Source organism: Spermophilus citellus (genome assembly GCF_964194105.1).
Source record: "Spermophilus citellus genome assembly, chromosome: 2".
Lineage (NCBI taxonomy): Eukaryota > Metazoa > Chordata > Mammalia > Rodentia > Sciuridae > Spermophilus > Spermophilus citellus.
In genome coordinates, this window is record NC_138183.1 from 124,031,656 (window position 1) to 124,052,622 (window position 20,967).

Genomic DNA, 20,967 nt, shown 5'->3' on the forward strand with positions numbered 1-20,967 from the left:
CAGTATTTGTGGGGGAAAAAACTGGCCATAAAGAATATTTTTTAAAAAAAATAGCCCCATAAGATTTAGAATACTCATTCATGGAATTGCAGTTATTATGAATTGTTTCTATCCTTCTTCCCCAAAATGCCTCATCAATGATATTTTTACAAGTAATTTTGGGACTAAGGAGTTAGTATCTTGTATTAATCAATGGCTAACAGTGCTTTCTTTCTTTCTTTCTTTCTTCTCACATAGTTTTTTTCTTTAAAATAAAAAAAAACTGTTGAACCAGTATTGCAGTTCTATAGTGTCATTTTATATTAAAAACAAATAAACAAACATTTGATAATGTTTAATATGGTGAGAATTTTTTAAATAGACTACTGGTTTGAATTTAGGCCAAATGCTATGTTTTGAGTTTAAGAATGTGATTGGTTTCCAACAGTACCATTGATATTTGGTTGAGTTACTTTGGGTTGAACTTTGCTATCACAAGTGGACTTTGTGTTGAACTTTGCTATCACAAGTGTTTGAACCAAACAGAGGACTTTGTGTTGAACTTTGCTATCACAAGTGTCTGAACCAAACAACCAAATTTGTGTTCCATCTCCAGTTCGATGTGACTCAACAGATTACCCTGGAGACAGACAGCTTCAAGGTAGTATTGATCATTGCCCTCTTCCCTATTCATTTCCTCCTAAACATATACATGTGGCACATATGGAGACTAGCATTTGCCCATCAACAAAAGCAATACTCTCTCTGATGTGGAAAAAAGCATCATCCTCACTCTCCTCTAGACTAAAGAAATTTTCTTCCTCCTAAATGAGTATAAGAAAAAAGAAATTAAATATGTTTTTGTTTTAATCATATCTGCCTATTGGCATATTTGATCAAAGAATAAGAACCTGCTAAGGATTAAGCATTGTTCTTGATAAATCATCATTAAAAATTTTGAAAACTGTAGCCTTAAAATAGGCATCATGTGACTATATTATGAAGTAACATAACAATTTCCCTTTGACTTTTTAAAGTTATCTTAACATTTTTCCTATTGCAGGCAGTACTGTGGTATCATTAGCAGTAAAGTAATGGACTTCCTGGAAAATTACTTAGAGACAAACTCCAACTATCCAAGAAATGTGTTAATACAGTCTCACAACTTGGGCTTGTCTGAAGATTGGATGCAGGAACCACTCATCATCTTTTCAAAGAAGATTATCTGAGGTAAAAGGAAAATTGATGGTAAGAAAGATTAAAACTGCCTTTTGTATCCTGAGGATGAATAACAATCTGAAAGTTCATAACACCTCAAGTCAGGGCTTGGGTGAACTCATCTCATTGTCCTCTGCATGAAGCCAGAAATCAGAACAGTGAAGTATTTCCTCAGGCCTAACATTTCAATACCATCCAAGGTTGAACACGAATCCATAATTTCAGCTCTGTAAGGATAGGGTCTTGATATGTAAGAAGAGGTACACAAGGAAGTGCAAGGGCATTTGGAGAGTGAGAACAAGACAATAATGTCTATGGTACTGAAAGTGAAAGTGGGTATAGAATGGAATCTGTCCTAGAGTTTCTACTCTGACGTCTAGGGACAAGAGAAGAAAACAGAAATGGAACCAACCCTTTACCTTGAGGATACTGTTGTTCCTGCCCAGGTTCTTTGCTTCCAAAACTAACTTTGAGGTTAAAAAAAAAAGAGAGAGAGAGCACTACCACTGACAGCAACTACTAAAGTCACAAAACCTTTTCAGTCTGTTTGCCATACAATGAAAAATTGCAAAACAAAGATTTGGGAGAAGAAAACAGGGAGGCATCCAGGCAGTTTTTTTTTCTGCAGGTGGCATCTGCCCATTCAGAAAAAACTTCCAAGAAGCTGAGTGGTAGCTTTCCTACCCTCACAAGTTTAGGGAGACAAAAATTGGACATGATTGAGTCTAATTAAATAATGTTCTCTTCTTTGAAATCTCAGGGACTAGACCTGGGAAAAGAATGAACTCTAGTCTAGCCCAGTCACTGAAAGCCTGACTTCAAATAATTTCAATCGTTGTGACCAGTTAGGTGATTGCTAATGTCCCTAGTCACATCTGGAGGTGGGTGTTAATGTTCTCTGGAAGCAGATGACATCAAATAGGCAAGGAAATATTTATAAAGTATTTTCCTTATATAATGTCTGTCATTCAGTCAACAAGTATTTGAGAGCATGGGAAAAAACAAAGGACAACATAATCAAAAACAAGATTAACAGTAGACAATAGAAGTTGATGTATAGATGATCGAGGTAATAGACTTGTGAAACACAGGCTTTAAAATAATGATGCCTAATGCATTAATATGTTCAAAGAAAGAAAGGACAAGATTGAGAAATTTGAAAGAGAAGTAAGCCTGTAAACAAAAACTATAACTTTAGTTCTAAAATAAAAATTATAGAATGCAAAAGTGTCATCATTATAATTAAGAATTTAACCGATGCTTTGAACAGCATATTAGACATAATTAAAGAATTAGCTGACTAAAAAACGATGAGAAGAAATTTTCCAAAATTAAGCTCAGAGAAAATAAAATTCAGGAAGAGAGTGACTGGGGTTATGACTTAGTGGTGGAGCATTCACCAAGCACGTGTGAGGTACTGGGTTTGATACTCAGCACCACATAAAGATAAATAAATAAAGGTATTGCATTCATCCTCAACTAAAAATATTTTTAAAAAAGAATGGAGGAAGAGACAAGAAAACTACACAAAAATAGCCTTACATAAAAAACTGAAATCTCTGAAATACTCTCCAGTTTAAAAAATGCTGGAAAAAAATAGAAGAAAAAGAATGGTCAAAGCTATAACATGTAAATCCTAATCCAAAGGAAGTTGCTATACCTCTGTTAATTTCAGAAAAAAATTGAGAGTTTGAGGCAAGAAGCATTGTTAAAAATAAGATGAACATCTGAAGATACTAACATTCTAAATTTACCGTGAATTTATATGTCATAAATAGGTAAGCTGGAAGTATAGATGCATAAACAAAATTGAAAGAATAATAAGCAAATTCACAACTCAAGTGACATTACATACAATTTTTTAATAGTTGATGGACAAAGCAAATAAAAATCAATAATGATATAAAATACTTGAAAAAAGATGACTAACCTATGGGGCATTGATCTAACATGTATAGAAAACACATATATTATTTCAAGTATATCTCATAATATGTACAAATGAAACCCATGTTGATCTAAAGAAGTGTTTATGGGCAAGTAAACAAGAAATTGATGATAGAAAAAAAGCTGCAAAATATCCAAAAACATGAAAATAAAGAAATACACCTAAATTACCCATAGGTCAAAGAAAAAGTCACAAGGAAGTTAGAAAATATTTCATTTTATTGATGATGAAAATGAGATATATAAAATTTTATGGTATTTAAGAATATCAACAGATTTCTTGGCAGAAAACTTTCATACCAGAAGGAAGTGAGCTAATATGTTCAAAATACTAAAAGAGAAAAATGCCAATTAAGAATATTACAAATACCAACAAAATAGTTCTTCAAAAGTGAGTTAGGCATGAGACTTTTGTAGATGAAAAGAAAAGAAAGAGAGAAAAAAGACAGGTAGGAAGGAAGGAAGTAGAAAGAAACTAAGGAAAGATGAGAGAAAGAAAGAAGAAGGAAGAGGTTCAATCAAATCCATGCTTAATTAATAATTCAGAGCCTAAATTCATATATTAAAAAAGAACAAAAACTAAAACCAGTTACTTAAGCATCTATCTCAAAAATTGTAATATAGTAAATTATTCCTAAAACAAAAAGTAAATTATTCCTAAAACAAAATAACAAAACAATGGCAGAAATTAAAGAAACAGAAAATAAATAGCATAACATAGGAAGATGGGCTGGGAAGATAGATTAGTGGTAGAGCACTTACCAAGCATGTACAAGGAGCTGGGTTCAAATCTCAGGACTGAAAGAAGTTTTTATTTCTCTTAGTTCTACCTCTTCTATGTGGAAGTATCCATTGTAATTATGTTTCTATTCATTTCTTCTTTGTTTCTGACAGTTCTTATTTTGTACACTTTTATTAATAAACAATTTGGTGAATAAAATACATAAAATGCATCACATCCTATGGATTATGCTTTTTATTTTAATAAAATAATTCTTATCCTATTAAAATGAAATGATAATTATTGAACTTTTACTACACACAGACCACTAATTCACCTACTTTACTTAATTAATTCTGTGTAACAACCCCAGAAGGGAGTCCCCATTTTACAAATGAAGATATTGAGGTTCATTACCTATCCAACTTCACTCAGCTAGGCTGTACTAAAGTTTGGATTTGAACTTGCCAACATAGCTCCAGAATCTATTCTCTTAATCGTTACACTATGATGTCTCTGGATTTCAAATGACTTATTTTCTAATACTAGAAGAAAAAAATACCAAACCAGTACATTTCTCAAAACTTTTAAACTCATTCCTGCCTATAAATATCAGCAGTTCTTTTAAACCTCATTTTATTAGTGCGTACCCTGTTAGATGCCAGATGCTCTCTTGCCTGCTCCTTGCACTCCACCTCTAGCCTGACATTCTCAAGGATATTGAACTGTGAAGTTTCTTTTTAAAAAGATGATGTTTAGGTCTCCACAGCAGGATAGCTATTGTTGTGTCATGTGTATTAAATTGGAAAATTCTAGCTGAGCTCCTCTGAGTAATACCTAGCATGCATTCCCAATTGCATCCTGCAGTGATCTACAATAGTCACTCTGAGCCTGAAGAGCTGTCATGTAGGAGCTGATTGTGGGGTTGGAAATAGAATTTTCTGGAATCCCTTTCCTCCAAACACTTCTACAGAAACAGTAAACAGAAAATAAAAATGCTATATCCTTAAATGTCTGAAAATATCTTTATCAAGCCTTTTTATTTTAAAGTTTAATTTATTTTTGATACCTAAAGCTAGAAAAAACTGTACATATTTATGGGGTAATATATGATGTTTCTATACCTATATGCACGGTATAATATTTAAATCAAATTGAAAATATGTATCTCCTTAAAGGTTAATTATTTTTTTTTGGGGGGGGGGGTCATGAAAACATTCAAAATAATTACTTTTGGTGTTCTGAAGTATACAGTGCATTATTGTTATCTGTAGTCACCCTAATGTATAATCGAATACCAGAGCTTCTTGTTCTATTCTCAGCTTTTATTACACAAGTCTTTTATATTCCACGAGTTAGATCACATGACATTTGTCTTTCTGTGCCTGATTTATTTTTCACTTAACCTTATAATCTCCACTTCTATCCATATTGTCACAAATGACAAATTTCATTATTTTTATGGCAATTAGCATTCCATTTGTGTATGTATCACATTTTTTAAACCATCAGTGATGACTGAAAATTTCTTGATTTTCAGTTGATTAACTCATTTTAAAATCCTACATTAGAATTCATTTAATCTCAAAATTTGAAGTTACATCCATTGCTTCCTATTACCCAAAGTTGATGTTTTACAATCTTATACCATTTTATTTTTTTGTTGATTGGTGTGAAACTCTCTGGTTATATCTCTTGATAAAGTGTTAATTTCACAGGGTCAATCTTTATTATTCACTCTGCTGACCATTTGATAGGCAACTTCAATTTAGACATATGTATCCTTCAGTTACAGAAAATTCTTAGGTTGGAAATTTGTAATTTCTTTTCCTTCCTATGTTTGTCTGTTGCTTTAGCAACTACTATAAGTAAGATGTTGGACTTCCCACAGTGATCATACAAGACCTTTCTCTTGTTTCTACATGTTACCTTAAACTTCAAACTCTCATAACATTTCAAATATTAGATTTAATTCAGGGGGTTCTTTTTTATTCTGTGATTATCTATTTTTCTTAATATTCCACTCTTATACATAAATGATTTTATTTATATTTCCATGCATATTAACCAGCCTTTTAGATATCATGTTCTGTTTATTTATTAGTCTGCATTTTGTTTATAGATCATTTCTCCTTAGGAAATTTTATTAAGTACAGATCTTTTTTATTTGCTTTTATTTTCATTTTTGTTCTTTTTAGTTGTATATGACAATAGAGTATAATTTGATGTATTATGCAAATATGGAGTATACCTTATTCTAATTAGGATCCCAGTCTTGTGGTTATACATGATATGGAGATTCACTGCATTATATTCATATATGTACATAGCAAAGTTAGGTCAGAATCACTCCACTGTCTTTTCTATTCCTTTCCCCTCCCTTCCCTTCATTCCCCTTTTTTCTAGTCTATTGAACTTTTCTTCTCACATGCCCCCCAACTCCCATGTGTTAGTATCCAATATAGGAGAGAAAAATTCAGCCTTTGGTATTTTGGGATTGGCTTATTTTGCTTAGCATAATAGGGTCCAGATCCATCCATTTCCCGGCAAGTGTTATAAAGTCATTCTTTTTTATGGCTGAGTAGTATTTCATTGTGTATATATACTACATTTTCTTTATCCATTCATCTGTTGTAGGGTACCCAGACTGGTTCCATAGCTTAGCTTACCTATTGTGAATTGAGCTGCTATAAACGTTGATGTGCCTGCATCAATGTAGTAAGCTGATTTTATTTTTTTGTTGTTTTTTTGTGTTTTTTTTTGGCTTTAAAGCAATTTATTTTTTTTAATTGCTTTTATTTTTTAAATACATGACAGCAGAATGCATCACAATTCTTATTACACATATAGAACACAATTTTTCATATCTCTGTATATAAAATATGCTCACACCAATTCATGTCTTCATACATGTAAAGCTGCTTTTTCCTTTTTTTTTTTTTTTGATAGAATGCTAGAATTCAATCTATATTAAGAAAAATCTGGATTACAGAGGTAACTTTCATCCTCTTAAATCAATAACTTATCATTATTTTTTTTTGTTGGTCGTTCAAAACATTACATAGTTCTTGATATATCATATTTCACAGTTTGATTCAAGTGGGTTATGAACTCCCATTTTTACCCCGTATACAGATTGCTGAATCACATCATTTACACTTCCATTGATCTACACATTGCCATTCTAGTGTCTGTTGTATTCTGCTGCCTTTCCTATCCTCTACTATCCCCCCTCCCCTCCCCTCCCCTCCCCTCTTCTCTCTCTACCCCCTCTACTGTAAATCATTTCTTCCACTTGTATTATTCTTCCCTTACCCCTCACTTCCTCTTGTATGTAATTTTGTATAACCCTGAGGATCACCTTCCATTTCCATACAATTTCCCTTCTCTCTCCCTTTCCCTCCCACCTCTCATCCCTGTTTAATGTTAATCTTCTTTTCATGCTCTTCATCCCTACTCTGTCCTTAGTTACTCCCCTTATATCAAAGCAGACATTTGGCATTTGTTTTTTAGGGATTGGCTAGCTTCACTTAGCATAATCTGCTCTAATGCCATCCATTTCCCTCCAAATTCTATGATTTTGTCATTTTTTAATGCAGAGTAATACTCCATTGTGTATAAATGCCACATTTTTTTTTTATCCATCCGTCTATTGAAGGGCATCTAGGTTGGTTCCACAATCGTGCTATCGTGAATTGTGCTGCTATGAACATCAATGTAGCAGTGTCCCTGTAGCATGCTCTTATTAGGTCTTTAGTGAATAGACCGAGAAGGGGAATAGCTGGGTCAAATGGTGGTTCCATTCCCAGCTTTCCCAGGAATCTCCATACTGCTTTCCAAATTGGCTGCACCAATTTGCAGTCCCACCAACAATGAACAAGTGTACCTTTTTCCCCACATCCTCGCCAGCACTTGTTGTTGTTTGACTTCCTAATGGCTGCCAATCTTACTGGAGTGAGATGGTATCTTAGGGTGGTTTTGATTTGCATTTCTCTGACTGCTAGAGATGGTGAGCATTTTTTCATGTACTTGTTGATTGATTGTATGTCCTCCTCTGAGAAGTGTCCATTCAGGTCCTTGGCCCATTCGTTGATTGGGTTATTTGTTATCTTATTGTCTAATTTTTTGAGTTCTTTGTATATTCTGCATATTAGGGCTCTATCTGAAATGTGAGGAGTAAAGATTTGTTCCCAGGATGTAGGCTCCCTATTTACCTCTCTTATTGTTTCTTTTGCTGAGAAAAAAACTTTTTAGTTTGAGTAAGTCCCATTTGTTGATTCTAGTTATTAACTCTTGCGCTATGGGTGTCCTATTGAGGAATTTGGAGCCCGACCCCACAGTATGTAGATCATAGCCTACTTTTTCTTCTATCAGACGCCGTGTCTCTGATTTGATATCAAGCTCCTTGATCCATTTTGAGTTAACTTTTGTGCATGGCAAGAGAAAGGGATTCAGTTTCATTTTGATGCAAATGGATTTCCAGTTTTCCCAGCACCATTTGTTGAAGATGCTATCCTTCCTCCATTGCATGCTTTTAACCCCTTTATCAAATATAAGATAGTTGTAGTTTTGTGGATTGGTTTCTGTGTCCTCTATTCTATACCATTGGTCCACCCGCCTGTTTTGGTACCAGTACCATGCTGTTTTTGTTACTATTGCTCTGTAGTATAGTTTGAAGTCTGGTATCGCTATCCCGCCTGATTCACACTTCCTGCTTAGCATTGTTTTTGCTATTCTGGGTCTTTTATTTTTCCATATGAATTTCATGATTGCTTTATCTATTTCTACAAGAAATGCCGTTGGGATTTTGATTGCCATTGCATTGAACTTATAGAGAACTTTTGGTAATATCGCCATTTTGATGACGTTAGTTCTGCCTATCCATGAACAGGGTATATTTTTCCATCTTCTAAGATCTTCTTCTATTTCTCTCTTTAGGGATCTGTAGTTTTCATTGTATAAGTCTTTCACCTCTTTTGTTAGGTTGATTCCCAAGTATTTTGTTTTTTTTTTTTGAGGATATTGTGAATGGAATGGTTGTCCTCATTTCCATTTCAGAGGATTTGTCGCTGATATACAGGAATGCCTTTGATTTATGCGTGTTGATTTTATATCCTGCCACTTTGCTGAATTCATTTATTAGCTCTAATAGTTTCTTTGTAGACCCTTTTGGGTCTGTTAGGTATAGAATCATGTCATCTGCAAATAGTGATAATTTAAGTTCTTCTTTTCCTATTTTTATGCCTTTAATTTCTTTCGTCTGTCTAATTGCTCTGGCCAGTGTTTCGAGGACTATGTTGAACAGAAGTGGTGAGAGAGGGCATCCCTGTCTTGTTCCAGATTTTAGAGGGAATGCCTTCAATTTTTCTCCATTCAGAATGATGCTAGCCTGTGGCTTAGCATAGATTGCTTTTACTATGTTGAGGTATGATCTTGTTATCCCTAATTTTTCTAATGTTTTGAACATAAAGGGATGCTGTACTTTGTCGAATGCTTTTTCTGCATCTATCGAGATTTTCATATGGTTCTTATTTTTAAGTCTATTGATGTGGTGAATAACATTTATTGGTTTCCGTATATTGAACCAGCCTTGCATCCCAGGGATGAATCCTACTTGATCGTGGTGTACAATTTTTTTGATATGTTTTTGTATTCGATTCACCAGAATTTTATTGAGGATTTTTGCATCTAGGTTCATTAGAGATATTGGTCTGTAGTTTTCTTTCTTTGAAGTGTCTCTGTCTGGTTTAAGCATCAGGGTGATGTTGGCCTCATAGAATGAATTTGGAAGTTCTCCCTCTTTTTCTATTTCCTTAAATAGCTTGAAAAGTATTGGTATTAGTTCCTCTTTAAAGGTTTTGTAAAACTCTGCTGTATACCCATCTGGTCCTGGGCTTTTCTTAGTTGGTAGTCTATTGATGGTTTCTTCTAGTTCCTCATTTGTTATTGGTCTGTTTAGGTTGTCTATATCCTCCTGACTCATTCTGGGCAGATCATATGACTTAAGAAATTTATTGATGCCTTCACTATCTTCTATTTTATTGGAGTATAAGGATTCAAAATAATTTCTGATTATCTTCTGTATTTCTGAAGTGTTTGTTGTGATATTGCCTTTTTCATCCCATATGCTAGTAATTTGAGTTCTCTCTCTTCTTCTCTTCATTAGCATGGCTAAATGTCTGTCTATTTTATTTATTTTTTCAAAGAACCAACTTTTAGTTTTGTCAATTTTTTCATTGTTTCTTTTGTTTCGATTTCATTAATTTCAGCTCTGATTTTAATTATTTCTTGCCTTCTACTTCTTTTGCTGTTGTTTTGCTCTTCTTTTTCTAGGATTTTGAGATGAAGTATGAGATCATTTATTTGTTGGTTTTTTCTTTTTTTAAGGAATGAACTCCAAGCAATGAATTTTCCTCTTAGAACTGCTTTCAATGTGTCCCATAGATTCCGATATGTTGTGTCTGTGTTTTCATTTAACTCTAAGAAGTTTTTAATTTCCTCCTTGATGTCTTCTAAAACCCATTGATCATTCAGTAACCTGTTGTTCATTCTCCAAGTGATGCATGATTTTTCCTTCCTTCTTTTATCGTTGATTTTCAGTTTCATTCCAGTATGATCAGATAGGATGCATGGTATTATCTCTACTCCTTTATATTGTCTAAGAGTTGCCCTGTGACATAATATATGATCTATTTTTGAGAAGGATCCATGTGCTGCTGAGAAAAAAGTGTAACTGCTTGATGTTGGGTGGTATATTCTATATATGTCAATTAAGTCTAGGTTGTTAATTGTGTTATTGAGTTCTATAGTTTCCTTATTTAACTTTTGTTTGGAAGATCTGTCCAGTGGTGAGAGAGGTGTGTTGAAGTCTCCCATGATTATTGTAGTGGCTGTGCTCCTCCTCCAATTGGGGTGATCTGTCTACTACGCTGGCGGGCCGCTAGGCCTGCTCTGCTGGTCGGTCGCAGGTCTGCCCACCCTGCGGGCGCGGTTGGCAGCTCTGCTCTGGCCCCACACCAATTGTGGTGACGTGACTACCACGCCCACGGGTCGTTGGTCCTGATACGGATGCGGGCGGCGGCTCTGCTCTGCCCCTACTCCAATTGGTGTGATGTGTCTACCACGCTGGCAGGCCTCTGGGCCTGTTCCGCCCGTGGGTTGCAGGTCTGCCTACCTTGCGGGCTCGGGCGGCAGCTCTGCTCGGCCCCCACTCCAAATGGGGCTACCTGAGTGCCACTCCAGCGGGTCGCTGGGCCTTTTCCGGACACGGGCAGCGGCTCTGCTCCGCCTCCACTCCGACCAGTGTGACGTGTCTGTCTCACCGGCCGGCCGCTGGGCCCGTTCCGCCTGTGGGCCACCGGTCTGCCTACCTTGCGAGCTCAGGCGGCGGCTCTGCTCGGCCCCCACTCCAAATGGGGTGACTTGACTGCCACACCGGTGGGTCACTGGGCCTTTTCCGGGCACAAGCAGTGGCCCCACTCAGCCCCCACTCCAATCGGTGCAACGTGTCCACCACGCTGGCAGGCCACCGGGCCTGTCCCGCCGGTGGGTCGCAGGTCTGCCTACCTTGCAGGCTCAGGCGGCGGCTCTGCTCGGCCCCTACTCCAAATGGGGTGACTTGACTACCACGCCATCGGGTCGCTGGACCTGATCCAGGCGTGGGCGGCTGCTCTCTTCGGCCCCAGCTACAGTTGGGGTGACGTGATACAACGCCGGCAGGTCGCTTGGTCTGTTCTGGGCGCAGGCGGCAGTTCCACTCTGCCCCTCTGGCCCCCACAGCACCCAGCAGGACCCGGACGGAGAAGCAGTTTCCGCGGGATCCCCAGCCCAGGGCCAAAGCAGCTCCGGGAGCCAGAACCCGGCCGCCCCGAGCTCGGTGCACGCTCTGCTGGGAGCAGGCTCCAAGAAGCAGACTCCGCGGGTTCCCCCAGCCCTGGGCCAAAACAGTTCCAGGAGCCAGAACCCGGCTGCTCAGAGCTCAGTGCATGGTCCACTAGGAGCAGGCTCCAAGAAGCAGTCTCCGTGGGTTCCCCAGCCCTGGACCAAAGCAGCTCCGGGAACCAGAACCCGGCTGCTCAGAGCTCGGAGCACGCTCTGCTAGGGGCGAGCTCCAAGAAGCCATATCCACGGGTTCTCTAGCCCTGAGCCTGAGCTATCTGTCTGCGAGACGCAGGCAAATAACAGCCTGAAATCACCTGTTCTGTAGCTGAATGAGCTGAGATCAGTAGAAAACAGGGATGATTACGTCAGCTCTCCAAGATGGTGGCCGCTGGCCTCCTCCGTGGACTGACCGGTGTGGAGAACCAAACTGGACCGCTTCCCTCCTCCATCTCAAACCCAGAACTAAGCACTGAGCACAGCCGTTCCACCGCTGGCAGAAGCCCACAGAATCCGCAGCGCTGCACCTCCTCGCCGCCACCTCTCCGCTTCCCAGCGCACACCGCAGACTCCGGCCGCGGGGCAATCCGCCGAACAAGCCGTGTGACCCTCCGTGCGGAGAAACCGCCTGTGACCGAGCCTCCGCCGCCGATCCTCACGCGATGAAAATCCCTCCACTAGATTCTGGAGCACCTCAATTTCGCTGGAAATTCCCAACAAGACAGCCTTCAGCTGTTTTAACTCGTCATTCTCCCGCACAGTGACGCGGCACACGGGGGTGATGCATTCCCTTCGCCGCCATCTTCCCTTTTGCTTTTTCGTAAGCTGATTTTAAGTATTTTGGAGTATAAGCTGAGGAGTGGGATAACTGGGTCAAATGGTGGTTCCATTCCAAGTTTTCTGAGGCATCTCCATCCTGCTTTCCAGAGTGAACGCACTAATTTGCAGTCCAACCAACAATGTATGAGTATACCCTTTCTCCTACACCTTCACCAACATTTATTGTTACTTGTATTTCTTGATTGTTGCCATTCTAACTAGAGTGAGATGGAATCTCAGTGTAGTTTTAATTTGCATTTATCTAATTACTAGAGATTTTGGAGATTTTTTCATATATTTTTGATCATTTGTATATGTGAAGTGTGTGTTCAGTTCCTTTGCCCATTTATGAATTTGGTTATTTGATTTTTTTGGCATTAAGTTTTTTGAGTTCTTTATATATCCTGGAGATTAATGCTCTATCTGAGATGCAGGCGGCAATGATTTTCTCCCATTCTGAAGGCTCTTCTTTGCACTCTTGATGGTTTCCTTTGCATTGAAGAAACTTTTTAGTTTGATACCATCCTATTTATTGATTCTCCATTTTACTTCTTACACTTTAGGAGTATTTTTGAGGAAGTGAGTTCCTAAGCCAACATGATAGAGTGTTGAGCCTATATTTTATTCTAGTTGATATAGGATTTCTGGTCTAATGGGTAGATCTTGCATCTATTTTGAGTTGAATTTCATGTAGGGTGAGAGATAAGCATTAAATTTCATTTTGCTACATATGGATTTCCAGCACCTTTTGTTAAAGAGTCTTTCTTTTCTCCAATGTATGTTTATTGCCCTTTGTTCAGTGTGAGATAACTGGGATTTGTCTCTGTGTCTTCTATTCTGTTTCATTGGATTTCAGATCTTTTTTTGTGTGTCAATACCCTGCCGTTTTTGTTATTATAGCTCTGTAGTACTGTTTAAAGTCTGGTATTGTGATGCCTCCTGCTTTACTTTCCTTACTAAGGATTGCTTTAGCTATTCTGGGCCTCTTATTTTTCCAAATGAATTTCATGGGGTTTTTTGTTTGTTTGTTTGTTTTGTTTTGTTTTTTGTTTGCTTGTTTGTTTTTCCTATTTCTTTGAAGAGTGTCATTGGATTTTTTTTTTTTTTTTTTTTTTGGTACTGGAAATTGAACCCAGGGAGTCTCAAACACCAAACCATATCCCTAGCCCTTTTTTGTACTTTTATTTAGAGACAGGTTCCCACTAAGTTGCTGAGGCTAGCTTTGAACCCAGGATCCTCCTACCTCAGCCTCCCCAGCTGCTCACTTCATTGGAATTTTAATAAGAATTTGATTAAATCTGTATTCCACTTTTGGTAGTATGGCCAAGTACCTGCCTATCCAAGAGCATGGGAGATCTTTCCATCTTCTAACGCTGTCTTCAATTTCTGTCTTTTTTTCTTGAGGTATGTATTACCCACAGAGTAGTAGTTAGGGGCTGTCAGTTCCTTCTCCCCCCCACCCCCTCCAACTCATTATTGTTGTTTGTTCTCACCTTTCCTTCTCAGCAGTATGCAGTGGGGCCAGTGGGAGGGTGTTGTCTACTCCACTCACAGAGAGGATTCTGAAAGTTCTGGGAAAGGGGTTCCCAGAGGCAGAGCTCTTAGAGGTGGGGTTTGGGTCTAGCTGGACCCTGGTCTTTGTGGAATGCTATTTGGTGAAGCTTTTAAATAAGCACATTTCTAGAGCCTGGCTGCTTTTGATCTGCCCTGGGCATCTCCCCTGGGTTCCACTTGAGTGGCAGATAAGCCAGCCCCTCCACCTGCCCCTGCCTCCCTGTGCTCTCATATCTCTGCCACCTGGGCTCAGTCCCAAAGCTCACATTACACACACCCACACCCATCCCCCACCCCGACCTGCACCTGATCAATTCTTCAGTCGTTCCCAGCTGGTCCTGCCAACTACGAAATCCAAAGACAGAGACACCAGGATCTCTCCAGTTTGAGTGTCTTGAAATCCCTGGGTGCAACATTTTCCATGTCTGAATTTGACCTGGTTTTTAAATCACACTCTAGGGCACATGGTGGACCTCTCCACCAGGTCAGGTTTTTGGACCCAGCTGGAATTATACAGGTCTGGGCACCTGGGTTTGGACCCACACCTGCTGGCCGCCATAGCAAAACAGAAAAAGACAGTGACTAACTCTGCTCACCCCAGGTTACTGGGAGATGCACAGTGTCCCTCTCACATAAAATAAAGTGCAGCTCACCCACTGATCAGCTCAACAATGTTCCCCATCAACATCCTCTCTGCTTCAGGACACGCCTTGGTGCCACCTGAAATGTGGACTCTCTTAATTGCTCTCTCTGACCTGCCCACGTGGATTCACATCCGATATTTTATGCAGCTTATGTCAGGAGGAAGTTCTGAGAGTCTAGTAGTAAATCCCAGTAGGATTTTTTTTTTTTTTTTTTTTTTTACTGATCTCAGAGAGCAGCTGTTTGTTCTTTTTCCTGGTCCTGCACCATGAAACAGTTTGGAAAGTAACTTTCTCTTTCATCTTGAACCCCTCAAGTAGATCTTGATTTACCATTTAAATTTATGAGGGAGTGTTGTTTTCTGTTTTTTTTTTTTTAATTCGTTGGTTTTAGATATACATGACAGTAGGGTGTATTTTGACAAATTATACACACATGGGGTGCAACCCTTTACAATTTTGATCCCATTCTTGTGGTTGAAAATGGTGTGGATTTACACTGGTCGTGTATTCATATATGAGCAAAGGAAAGATACATTCAGTTCATTCTTCTGTCTTTCCTATTCCCAGCCTTCCTCCCTTCCCTTCCTCCCCTTTTGTCTAATCCAATGAACTTGTATATCTCCCCTCTCTTCCCTCCCTTGTTATGGGTTAGCATAGCATCAGAGAAATCATTCAAACTTTGTTTTCTTGAGATTGGCTTATTTCTCTTAGCATAATATTCGCCAATTCCATCCATTTACTGGCAAATGTCATATTTTCATTCTTCTTTATAGCTGAGTAATATTTCATTGTGTATATGTACCACATTCTCTTTATTCATTCATCTATTGTAGGGTACCCAGATTGATTGCATAGCTTGGCTATTGTGAATTGAGCGTCTATAAACATTTATGTGTCTGTGTCACTGTAGTATGCTGATTTGAAGTCCTTTGGGTATATGCCAAGGAATGGGATTACTGGGTCAAAATGTGGTTCCATTCCAAGTTTTCTAAGGAATAACCATACTGCTTTCCAGAGTGTTTGCACCAATTTGTAGTCCCAACAGCAATCTATCAGTGAACCTTTTCCTCCACATGCACACCAACATTTATTGTTACTTGTATTCTTGATAATTATCATTCAGACTGGGGTAAGATGGAATCTCAGTGTAATTACAATTTGCATATCTCCAATGCTAGAGATGTTGGGCATATTTTCATATGTTTTTGACCATTCTTATTTATTCTTCTGTGAAGTGCCTATGTTGTTCATTCGATTATTAATTGATTGTGTTATTTGGATTTTTTGGTGTTACATTTTTTGAGTTCTTTGTATATCCTACAGATTAATGCTGTATCTGAAGTGCAGGTGGTAAAGATTTTCTCCCATTTTATAGGCTCTCTGTTCATGTTTTCTGATGTTAAAATGATGTGCTGTTTGGTGGTCTTGAAATTTTCCTCTTGGAACTCAGAACAAAGAACAAGGAACAGAAACACAAACAGTATCTTCCAGGAATATAAGAGACATCAGAATTATGAAAGTACAAATAGAGGAAAGGAATGCCACAATATTGAAGTTTTATCAGGACTTTAAAAATGTGGAGAAAGAGGAAGGGCAAGATTACTAGAAAGAAGTACCCAGCACTCACTTCCCCCCTGCAAAAGAAGAACCAAAGTAACAGGTATATATCTTCATTTTGAGGTAAGTGACCATGGGAGAGCACTGAAGATCAGCAAGAGAGAGACAAGAACATTATACTAATCAGAGCCAAGAGACAACAGCATAGTAAAAGAAACAAAATACCCCACATCTGCCACCTCAGCTCTATACCTGAGGAGAATCTTCTCTTTGCAGAGGTAAAAAATAAAGATAAAGTCCCCCCCAAAAAATATCAATGCAGATGTTGGCAGTCCTAGGTACTGAAAAGTTTCATAACCCTCACAGACTTGCAGCCCGCTTAGATGAGCAAACTGCAATCTGCATGGTAGACTTCTTTTGAAAAGGATCTCCCATCATCTCCCAGTGAACCCCCAGAATGCTACAGCCAGGGTTCTTCTGAAGAAGGGAGCTATTGTCTGAATGTGGACTATTGTAGAGCTCTAAAACCCCTGCATAGTCCCATGTATAGTAGCCCACAGATATTCCACAGCACTGGCTTGATAGGTAGCTGTTTTATGAATCCAATTTTATCCAGTAAGTCTGCTGGGTGCTGTGGAAGACAAGTGGAGCCAGTACGCCAGGAAGCTGGCCCTGTGAGATCTAGCACCCCCCCACACACTCCAATATATGGACTCATGCCAATACTAAGACTGAAGAAAGGCAAACTACTGGTTCTAGCTACCCCTTCCAACTTTGCTGACAGGACAGGGAAGGAACATTGGAGTTTCTGTTGGAGCCCTACCATAAGGATGTGCTGAGGGAGTCTTGAGTAATGAATGCCATGATTGTGACTTTGACTAAACCTACAAGTGTGCACAGATGGCGGGGGGTGGGACAGGATCAAGTGAAATTTTGTTCAGCTCTGGTGAAGTTCCTATTCCCAAGCAGGCTCTAACAGAGTGACCGCGGAGGTGAGCACCATACTTCCTGCTGCTACCCCACCTATGCAGGTCCTAACATTGGCCCACCTCCACCCGTGTCTGACCATGACTGTTATCAAGATGGGGTGTGAGTGTCACAGAGGAGATGCCACAATTCCTGCTACATCTCTTCCTATGCAGTGTCTGGGAACACATAACTGACTGGTCAGAGGACAAGTTTTCCAGGCCCCTTACCATGCTAGTGCTACCAGTGCCAGAGGCCCCTGCTAGCAGCAGAGTTAGCATCAACAGTGCTAAGGAAATGCCCACCATCTGATAAGAGCCACCACTGCCATTGTAGGAGCAGACACACAGTGAGCAACCCACATACACTACCACTTATACATGCCTGTCTAAGGCTTACCAAGGCTTGCATGGCCTACAGAGACAGAGTGTCTCCAACCCTGACAATGATACACTTTGCCCAAACTCACTCATCACAGCCAAAGAAGTTACAAACCCAGCTGGAGTCAAAGCCAACATTGCATAGCAAACTGACATACCATGACATGTCTTTAGGAAAATACCAGTTACTAACAAGGCCACACATCAGTGTGGTAGAGATATCTGATCTGCCAGATGCACAAATCTCATTGTAGGAAAGCAAGAAAAATGAAAAACAAGAAAGTATGATGCCTCCAAGGGAACATAACTCTCTAGCAACAAATCTAAAGAAAATATAATTTTTGTATTATAATGGATTATAATTTTGATAAAGAATTTTAAAGAATGATAATATTAAAAACTGAATGAGATCCAAGAGAATACAGTTAAATGAAATTAGGAAGATAGTGTAGGATATGAATGAGAAATTCAGCAGAGATAGAGATTTTGAAAAAGAACCAGACAGAACTATTGGAAATAAAGAGTCAAAAATACAGTTGGAAACCTAAAAAACAGACTAGTGAAGGAGGTAAAAGAATACCTGAACTTGAAGACAAATCTTTAGAATTATTCCATTCAGACAGACAGACAGATGGAAAGAAGAAAGAAGAGAAGGAAAGAGGGAGGGAAAAAAAACAAAAGAAAAAAATAAGAACGCATTCAAGATCTTTTGGACATCATTAAGTTGGTGGGAACTGAAGAACCAAACATTAATAAATATTAATGAAAATATTTTTAAATGTAGAGTGAGATGCTTTTGGTTGAAGATTTGAGGAAAATCCTAGCAGCAAAACCTTTCCCCAAACATACCTTATAAGAAGCATACCTTATAAGGTAATAGCAACAATTTCTGAACTGCAGTTATAGAAGGGGGTCACATGAAGGTGAAAATAATATGTTTTGTGCAACTCCATGTATCAGAAGCTAAGGAGGAAGGAATTACTGAAGAAGCACAGAGTAGAACTCTTATCAGGAAGCCTGCAGCTTGTGAAGCAACTGAGAGCAGTCCTGCAATCTATACTGCCCTCTTGGATAAAGAAAGGGGAAAGAAGGTGAGTAAAGAGAATTTATCCCTGCATATATAACAATATGCCATCAGGGCATATTATTAGCACAGAACACAGTCCTGTGCTTTCTCTGTCTCAGGAACTTCTTTTAAGCACATGAACCAATTAGAACCCAGCTCAATCAAAGAGGAGTAATAATAAGAAAAACAAGAATAAAATCTATTAAAATTATGATAAAACATAATTTTGTCCTTTTCTTTTAACAGGAAAAAAAGTAGAGTGCAAGCAACAAAAACTATCCATGGCACATATAAATTATTTTTTACTCAAAAATATTGTTGTAAAGGCAAAATTTTAATGAATCAATTTCACTTCTGTAAGTGGAGAGCACAAAACAAGGAAGACATATTAAGAAAATGTAAGGAGGGCTGGGATTGTGGCTCAGCAGTAGAGCACTCACCTAGCATGGGCCGACCCGGGTTTGATCCTCAGCACCACATAAAAATAAAGGTGTTGTGTCCATCTACACCTAAAAAATAAATATATATAAAAAAAGAAAATGTAAGGAGCTAAAATGTGACATGATGGAGTTAGTTTTTAAGGCAGATGAAAGCTGATCAGTTTTCAAATCAAATTTGAAAGCTGATAAGCAGAAAATATACATGTAAGTGAAGCCACATTTAAAAATAGGTAGTTAGTGTAGATAGGTAAATCGGGTCTAAATCATGTCCAATAAAAAAATGGAGACCATATCAAAAATGGAGTCTTTAAAGAAAATGGAGTTCCACCTGCCCCCCCCCCACCAAACCAGAACAACATGTGGGGAATTGAAATGTTAATGTTCCCAACCCCCACCCCTTGTCCTACAGAACTGTAAATGAAATAGCTCCCAGCAAAACCCAGAGATGCTAATCAAACCACCCTAGGCCCTTCCTGCCCAGATCCTTGGTCCACCTGTTTTCCACCTTTTGGCCTTCCCACCTGCATCCCCCATCACATGCAGGAAACAGGGAAATAAAGGACAGGAATGTGGGAGGACAAAAGAATACCTTAGATATAAAAGAGGGAAGACGCCCCTTTCCACAGATTCTGCCTTTTCAGTCCCCTTCTTCCTAGGGTGGGCAGGCGAAGTCTTTTCTGCTATCCTTTAATAAAGCCTTCCACTTCCCACTCTACACTTGCCTTCGTGTGCTTCTCTGGTGTTATACTTCAGCCTTTGAGGAAGCAAGGACTCATCAAGGTAAACAGCAGTAACATAAGAACATGAAAGTATTAGAAATGGGTGGGGGAGATATAAAAATAAGGGAGTAAATTTTTGCATTACCCATTGCAATGGTTAATTTGAATTGTCAACTTTATTAGATTAAGAGGCTTCTGGGTGTGTCAATGAAGGTGTGTCTAGAAATGATTGGCATGTGGGATAGTGAACTGGAGACCCTCCCTAAGCATGGGCAGCACTATCTAATAGGATTGTGGTGAAATGGAATAAAATTGGAAGAACAAAGAAGCAGCAGCATATGCAAGCTTGATTTTTCTTGAACAGGTTCTTGATTGCCTCTGTGATCACCTGAGGATATCAGACTCTCACCTCTTCACTCTCCCAAAGTGGACTCTGCCAGTGCTTCTCTAGGGAGTTTCCAGAAGCCTTCAGTCTCGAGCTAGAGTAGCACCATTGATCCCTCTTGGGATCCAGCCTGGTTGGAAAAGCCTGAGCTCACCAAGGGAAGTATGACTCCCATAAATAATACAAAAGCCCATTTCCAACCTCTGTCCTCACACTGATTTTTTTCTTAGGTTTTACCAGACATGAGCCCCTTATCCTTCCTACATTCATCTCCTTGACATGATCCATGAGCAGGTGATGCAAGGAGGGTTTCCTCTTCACTCTTCTCTACAGAAGGCAAACATGCTCTTAACATGACTTGTAATCATAAAAGTCCAGGGTAAAGGTGGGCAATGTTTTTGTCAAAACTTCTGTGTTCTTTGAACATGTATTGCATGGGCTAGGGAGTTTGTGGTGTAGTGGAGAATGAAAAAGCTCTTCATCTCTAGGCTATCTTATCTGCACTTGAAGAAGCTATTTAAAGAAATCTTTCTTAAGTGTTCTCAGATTGACAGTGGCCAATACTATAGGAGAAGGGAGAAACCACTGAAGTATTGTGACAAGAGTCCTAAGGAAAGGAATGGAGGTCCACTCTGCACACAGAAGTGGTGTAAGGATAACAAGATACTGTTTGTAGCCCATTTTGCAAAGTACA

The 20,967-nt window shown here is 39.0% G+C and overlaps 1 protein-coding gene across 1 annotated transcript in view; it reads right to left on the bottom strand.

Annotated features, from left to right (window-relative positions):
• Positions 1-1,138: 1,138 nt before the first annotated feature.
• The window catches only part of LOC308641562 (beta-galactosidase-1-like protein 3), a gene marked incomplete at both ends in the record, with an annotated part of 170,310 nt that continues 150,481 nt past the window's right edge, over positions 1,139-20,967 (bottom strand). Inside the window, one exon of the mRNA XM_081280246.1 lies at positions 1,139-1,204. Coding sequence (XP_081136372.1) covers positions 1,139-1,204 — 66 coding nt within the window. The remainder of the gene's footprint in view (positions 1,205-20,967) is intronic.